At 45.2% G+C, this 7,899-nt stretch overlaps 1 protein-coding gene across 1 annotated transcript; it reads left to right on the top strand.

The window, feature by feature from the left end:
- Positions 1-394: 394 nt before the first annotated feature.
- Positions 395-1,509, top strand: LOC125546939 (E3 ubiquitin-protein ligase RNF5-like). Its single transcript, XM_048711027.1, has 2 exons — positions 395-424; positions 789-1,509. The coding sequence occupies exons 1-2, from the start codon at positions 395-397 to the stop codon at positions 1,404-1,406; spliced, it is 648 nt and encodes a 215-aa protein (XP_048566984.1). The 3' UTR covers positions 1,407-1,509.
- The last annotated feature ends 6,390 nt before the right edge of the window (positions 1,510-7,899 follow it).

Raw genomic sequence — 7,899 nt, 5'->3', positions numbered from 1 at the left:
GTTCGAGGAGGCGTTGAGTAGGCTCAAGGCGTTCGACGAACGCTTACGTCGGCGCACGCAGGACAATGGCGGACGAGGCGGCGATCAGCTGATGTTCGCGGCGGCCCAGTGGGAGGCACGGCAGCGTCAGCGCGGCGGCAACCTCGACCACGACGACGGTGCGAGCAGCATGGCTTCGGGCATGAGACGGCGGCGCGGGAAGTGCTACAGCTGTGGTGTTCGTGGCCACTTCTCCCGTGATTGCCGGCAGCCGAAGAAGGAGAAGACGCTCCTCGCCGACATTGACGACGAGCCGACCTTACTGTAGGTTGTGTCTTAGGGGGAGATTGTTATGAATAAGACACGGCGGTGGTGGTGACCAATGTGTGCGTGTGTGTTGGTCGTACCGGACGCCATGGCGAGTGTGCATGTGTGCGTGCGTTGGGTGCGTGTCGAGTCTATGCTCATAATTGAGTCGTAGTCGGTTAGCAGCAGTAGCTGGACGCGTTAGAACGCGTCATAGAGACAGCGTAGGCGAGCAGGTTGTTGGGCACTCGTACGTGCTTGCGTAGGAAAACAAAGGCTTGGGCGCTACGTCTCGTAGGCTACAAAGCCGGCCAGGATTTGGTTTGTTAGTGCGTCAGATTGATATACATAGGTGGTAAGGAGTCCAGATATGTTCTGGTTTGTCCAGCTATATATATGACAGGGAAAAGAGGCGTTCGGCGCCGTGGTTTGTTGTCAGAAAAACAATCTATCTCCGTTTCTTGTTTCGTCTATCTTCATCCCTCAAAACTAGTTCGAGCTAGCTAGGGTTAGACCCAACATCGGGCAGCTTCGAGTGCAACATCTGCCTGGAGCTGGCCCAGGACCCCGTGGTGACCCTCTGCGGCCACCTCTTCTGCTGGCCGTGCCTCTACGAGTGGCTCCACGTCCACGCGCACTTCCCCGAGTGCCCCGTCTGCAAGGCCAACGTCGAGGAGGACAGGCTCGTCCCCCTCTACGGCCGCGGCAAGACCTCCGCCGAACCGCGGCCGAGCTCATCCGACGGGCCGCAGATCCCGAGCAGGCCGTCCGGGCAGCGGCGCGCCACCGCTCCGCCGCCTGATCACCGCGACCATTACCCGCACCCGAACCAAAACCCGTGGTTCCCTGGTGGCGGCGCCATGGCCGGCGGTCGGCGGGGGAACTACACGTTCTCCGCCGCGATCGGGGGGCTGTTCCCGCTGCTGAACTTCCAGGTGCACGGGTTCCCGCCGGCGTATGGACCCGCTGCCGGGATTCCGTACGGGTACGGGCATGACTTCCATGGGTGGCACGGGCATGGCTTCCCGCCCCAGGCGCCGCAGGGCCAGATCGATGTCTACTTGAAGATGCTGCTGGTCCTCGTCGGTGTGCTTGTGATCGCTAGCTTGATTGCATTTTAGATTATGTGTTGTGGAGGGCCTTGTTGGTGTGTTTCAATCTGAGCGCATCGTAGGTAGCTGAGCCCCCCATGGTTATGGTTTGATCATTGTGGAGAGCAGTAGAATGACCAATTTTCCATTGTGTGGTAACTTGTAACTGCCACTGTGTGGTGTCCCCAGTGAATTTGATCTCTGCATTATTTATGCATTTACACTGAAGCATGCTCGCGCTGATCACCATCCATATTTTTGTCTGCGTTCTTGACTGGGTGATGGCTTCGCTACTTTGCAACTTTGCATGCAAACTGCATTTTCTGATCCTATGCTCCTGGCTGACAAAAAAAGGGTAATTGTTAGTGGATTACTTTCATACTCTTATCAGGTTGATGCGGCTTTCCAGAAATTTGTTGCATTCTTAGACAGAAGTTTCCAGAAAATAAACTACTATTAATTCATAAGTTTAATTTTATTAATTTATTCAGATTTTTTAATACATTCAGAACTTTTCTTCATACATTATAGATGTTTCAATTTTCATATTGAAAATTTACATCGCTACCTTTGTCTAGAAACCTTTTCAGATTTTTGAAAACATCTAAGCATGATTTCATTTTTAGTGTAAAAATCGTCGAAAACTGTCACCCATTGGATCTAGACCGTGTGCCTCTAGGGGCGTTCACTGGCATCTCACCCCCAGTGAACATTCGCCAGACAGCTTTACCCTTGTTAAGCTGATATTTCCCCAGATCAGTTATGGTATATATATGAAAAGATACATGGTTAGTTTGGTTTGTGCCATGAGCGCTGTGTGCCAGGCCTGAGTCCTTCGTGGAAGAACTAGGGGTTTGCTCGCACGCGACGGCAAACATCATATAGATAGTTGTGGTAAACGTGCATGGAACGACTGAGTAATACACACGTAGTGATCCATGAGGGGTTTGGTATTACAACGAGGTGGAGATGGATGCTGATGGAGATGCTTGATGCCGACGCCCCCCTTGCATGGGTGGCGAAGATGGCGATCTCATCATTGCCCATTCCCCCTCCGAATGCCTTCCAGAGGCTAGGGTTTTGTGTTCGGGATGTGTTTCTAGTGTCTGCGTGCGTCTGATCTCTGACCTGATTACACGGGAAGGAATTAGTCGATCAGGGGGAGGTGCCCCCGGCTAGTACAAGCGCGTGCCCTGGAGGCCCTGCACATCACCTAGCTTCTCCCAATGTCTCCATTCTTTTATGGTAGTTATTTATCACATCAATTGATGTGATGTTATCACCTTTTCCTGAAGTTCTTTCTTAGCATTCCAATTACTTCTGAAAACGCATCCTTCGGAAAATGGACAAAAAAAGTGCGTGAACGCAATAAAATACAACACAACCTACTATGTAGGCATAGAATAAAACATAAAATCGTCATATAAATTAGACTCATCAAGCATCAAATGGTAGAAATGATATCCATCCCCGACAATCTTGGTGAGTTTGCATTGTCTACCAGACTACCACTACCTCTATTGTGAAGTCAAAGTACCATGTAAATGTTATGGATAAATTGAGTAGTGCCACTTGGTTTTTGGAGCTCGAGTTGAGGGCGGGATATCAGCAGATCCGAATGGCCAAAGGAGAAGAGTACAAGACGTCCTTCCAAACTCACAACGAACATTATGAGTATTGCAGATGTCGTTCGGGCTCATGGAAGCACCGGCTACTTTCCTTAGTGCCATGAACGAAACATTGGCTCCTCTGCTACGCAAGTGTACTCTAGGTTTTGTTCAGTGACATACTAGTATGAAACACAACCTTGGAAGTTGAAGCTCTGTAAGTGTTCCTTTGGGCAGTGCAGCTTGTCTTACTTGAGCCACGTCTATGGTGGCGAAGGGGTGGCAACCGGCAAATCTAAGGTTGCTACGACCCAAAATTGGGCACACTCTACCACAGTCATACAAGTAAGAGGATTTCTGAGTGTCGCAAGGTACTATCGGAAGTTTGTCAAAAAAATTTTGAATCATCAGCAAACCTCTAACAGACATGCTACACTAGGGATCAATATTCATCTGGTCAACCAGAGTAGACATGTCTTTCACCCACTAATACATCTCACGTACCCATAATTTTTGATTTCTTCATGCTATTATATTATCGCTTTTATATACTCTTCATACCAATTTATATATTTAGTGTCGAGTGTCCAGTTCCTGTTTACTACTTGTTTTTTCTTTCGCGGGAAATCCATATCTAGTAAGGTCAAAACATGGTGCTAATATTTGATGATTTTTTCTAGACCAGAAGAGACCCTAGAAGGTTCGGGGGAGGAGGAGACAACTACCAGGGGGACCACACGTCCAGGTGACGCGCCGTGGCCCTAGGGCGTGCCACCCGGGCGTGTGGGGCCCACAACAACCGCCTTTGCTCAAATCACCACAACAACCGCCGTGGCCCTAAGACTCTCTCTCTCTCTCTCTCTCTCTCTCTCTCTCTTTGGATCTTCAATACAAAGTTCCCGTGAGCTTCTCACCTCACCGGGATCAATTCGATGTAATTGGTGGTATGTTGTTTGGACATGATGAATTGTTACTTAATGATTAAATTGTTCATTGCAATCAATTGAATCTTTTGCGATTTTATTTGCTGTATAATTAAATATTTTTGCATGCTCTCCGATTTATCTATCTTCTTTGGCCAAGTTTGATGGTTTTTTCTTCAAAGGGAGTGGTGCTTTGTAGTGGGTTCAATTTGGTGGTGCTCTAATCCAGTGACAAGGGCCAAGAGACGCATTGTATTGTTTTCACTAAGGGTAAAATAACAGGGTTTTGTCATATTGATTGACTTCTTTATGTCTACATTATGTCATCTTTGTTATTGTTGTACTCTATTTCTTGCAAACTTAATATCTTGAGATGCATGCTGGATAGCGGTTTTGGGGTGGATTATTGGTAGTAGATGCAGTTGGATTAATGGACTACTTATCACAGACGTAATGCCTATATGAGATTATACCATGAATGATCATAGTTATAAATTTTGCAATTTGGTCGATTGCCCAACTATAATTTGTTTACCATGCCATTTGCCTATTCTCGAGATGCCACTAGTGAACCTATGGACACTGGGTCTATTCTCCATTACTGAATTCTTCCACACAATTGCTATCTACTATTTGCCATTTTTACCTTGCTACTATCTATCTCTATTACTTGTCTTTTACCTTGTAACTAGAAAGACAAGGGGCTTGGAAACCCTCTTGCCGTGTTGGGGACAAGTTTTGTTTGTGTTGTGTGTGTAGCTGTTGTTGACTTGTCTAGCTTGGAAGCTCCTACTATATTGATAACCTTGGTTCTCTAACTGGGTGAAATATTTGTTGCTTGCTGCCTCACCCTTCTCTTGGGGGAATCCCAACATGTCCCGCGAGAGTAAGCACCCACTTTATGCAAGCCCTTACATCTGCTCCAGTACTTGCACTACCCAACTTTTCACTACCTTTCATCATGGGAACAGATGCTTCTAACATTAGTGTGGGATGTCTTATCTCAAGAAGAATACCCACCGACTTTCATCCGTAGAGCCCTAGGTCTCAAGACAAGATGCCTCTCAACATATGAGAAGGAATTCCTCTCCATACTCCTTGTGGTGGATCATTGGCGCCCCACCGATCTCAACAAGGAAGGACTTTGGAAGCCTCAAACCCAATCGTGATCAAGACGTACGATAACCCACGAGTATAGGGGATCGCAACAGTTTTTGATAAGTAAGAGTGTCGAACCCAACGAGGAGCTAAAGGCAGAACAAATATTCCCTCAAGTTCTATCGACCACCGATACAACTCTACGCACGCTTGATGTTCGCTTTACCTAGAACAAGTATGAAACTAGAAGTACTTTGTATGTGTTGTTGGATAGGTTTGCAAGATAATAAAGAGCACGTAAATAAAAGCTATGGGCTGTTTAGATAAAGAAATAACTAAGTTAGTTTTAGTAGAGAGCTTTTTGTCACGAGGAAGTTATTTGTCCCTAGGCAATCGATAACTAGACCGGTAATTATTATTGCAATTTTATATGAGGGAGAGGCATAAGCTAACCTACTTTCTCTACTTGGATCATATGCACTTATGATTGCAACTCTAGCAAGCATCCGCAACAGCTAAAGATCATTAAGGTAAAACCCAACCATAGCATTAAAGCATCAAGTCCTCTTTATCCCATACGCAACAACCCCCTTATTCGGGTTTGTGTTTCAGTCACTCACGCAACCCACTATAAGCGAATCATGAACGTATTGCAACACCCTACAGCGGGGATCCCTCATGCTTGCGTGACACGGAGAGCACCATAGGACAGCACCAATAATAAAACATGCAACTCAAACCAATCTTGATCATCAAATAGCCCATAGAACAAAACGGATCTACTCAAACATCATAGGATAGCCATACATCATTGGGAAATAATATATAGCGTTGAGCACCATGTTTAAGTAGAGATTACAGCGGGTAAAAGAGAGGTTACACCGCTGCATAGAGGGGGGAAGAGTTGGTGATGATGGCGGTGAAGTTGTTGGTGAAGATTGTGGTGATGATAATGTCCACGGCAGCGTTCCGGCGCCACCGGAAGAGAAGGGGAGAGGGGGCCCCTTCGTCTTCTTCTTCCTTGACCTCCTCCCTAGATGGGAGAAGGGTTTCCCCTATGGTCCTTGGCCTCCATGGCATGGGAGGGGTGAGAGCCCCTCCGAGATTGGATCTGTCTCTCTGTTTCTGCGTTCTCGGATTCTACCCTTTCACCGTTTTATATATTCCCGGAGATCTGTAACTCCGATTGGGCTGAAATTTTAACACGATCTCTATCCGGATATTAGCTTTCTTGTGGCGAAAGAAGGACATCAACCGCCTTACGAGGCGGCCACGAGGGTCAGGGGTGCGCCCCCTGCCTCGTGGCCCCCTCGGGCATCGTCTCGCGTGGATTTTTCTTCCCAAAAATCATATATATTCCAAAAAAAATCTCCGTCAGTTTTTATCCCGTTTGGACTCCGTTTGATATGGATATTCTGTGAAACAAAAAACATGCAACAAACAGGAACTGGCACTGGGCATTGGATCAATATGTTAGTCCCAAAAATAGTATAAAAAGTTGCCAAAAGTATATGAAAGTTGTAGAATATTGGCATGGAACAATAAAAAATTATAGATATGACGGAGACGTATCAGCATCCCCAAGCTTAATTCCTGCTCATCCTCGAGTAGGTAAATGGTAAAAAAGATAATTTTTGATGTGGAATGCTACCTAGCATAATCTTGATCACATATCTAATCATGGCATGAATATTAAGATACGAGTGATTCAAAGCAATAGTCTATCATTTGACATAAAAACAATAATACTTCAAGCCTAATAATAAAGCAATCATGTCTTTTCCAAATAACATGGCCAAAGAAAGTTATCCCTACAAAATCATATAGTCTGGCTATGCTCCATCTTCACCACACAAAATATTCAAATCATGCACAACCCCAATGACAAGCCAAGCAATTGTTTCATACTTTTGATCTTCTCAAACATTTTCAACTTTCACACAATACATGAGCGTGAGCCATGAATATAACACTATAAGTGGAATAGAATGGTGGTTGTGGAGAAGACAAAAAGGAGACGATAGTCTCACATCAACTAGGCGTATAAACGGGATATGGAGATGCCCATCAATAGATATCAATGTGAGTGAGTAGGGATTGCCATGCAACGGATGCACTAGAGCTATAAGTGTATGAAAGCTCAAACTGAAAACTAAGTGGGTGTGCATCCAACTTGCTTGCTCATGAAGACCTCGGGCGTTTGAGGAAGCCCATCATCGGAATATACAAGCCAAGTTCTATAATGAAAATTCCCACTAGTGTATGAAAGTGATAACTCAAGAATCTCTCTATATGAAGAACATGGTGCTACTCTGAAGCACATGTGTGGTAAAAGGGTAGTAACATTGTCCCTTCTCTCTTTTCTCTCATTTTTTTATTTTTTTATTTTTTTTCTCTTTTTTTGGTGGGCTTCTTTGGCCTCTTTTTTTATTTGAGCTTCTTTGGCCTCTTTTATTTATTTTTAAAGTCCGGAGTCTCATCCCGACTTGTGGGGGAATCAAAGTCTCCATCATCCTTTCCTCATTGGGGCAATGCTCTAGTAATGATGATCATCACACTTTTATTTACTTACAACTCTATATTACAACTCGATACTAGAACAAAGATATGACTCTATATGAATGCCTCCGGCGGTGTACCGGGATGTGCAATGATCTAGCGTAGCAATGACATCAAAAAAGGGACAAGCCATGAAAACATCATGCTAGCTATCTTACGATCATGCAAAGCAATATGACAATGAATGCTCAAGTCATGTATATGATGATGATGGAAGTTGTATGGCAATATATCTCGGAATGGCTATGGAAATTCCATGATAAGTAGGTATGGTGGCTGTTTTGAGGAAGGTATATGGTGGGTTTATGGTACCGGCGAAAGTTGCGCAGTACTAGA

The sequence above is a fragment of the Triticum urartu genome, chromosome 3, assembly GCF_003073215.2.
Source record: "Triticum urartu cultivar G1812 chromosome 3, Tu2.1, whole genome shotgun sequence".
Classification (NCBI taxonomy): Eukaryota; Viridiplantae; Streptophyta; class Magnoliopsida; order Poales; family Poaceae; genus Triticum; species Triticum urartu.
Note: the sequence above shows the minus strand (reverse complement) of the source record. Positions and strands in the feature narration are given on the sequence as shown.

What these genes read in the sequence shown, in the direction of transcription:
- LOC125546939 (XM_048711027.1), top strand. Translation starts at nt 395, where the DNA reads ATGGCGAGTGTGCATGTGTGCGTGCGTTGG. An exon ending in TGCATGTGTGCGTGCGTTGG is followed by an intron (nt 425 to 788) that starts GTGCGTGTCGAG and finishes AGTTCGAGCTAG; the next exon opens with CTAGGGTTAGACCCAACATC.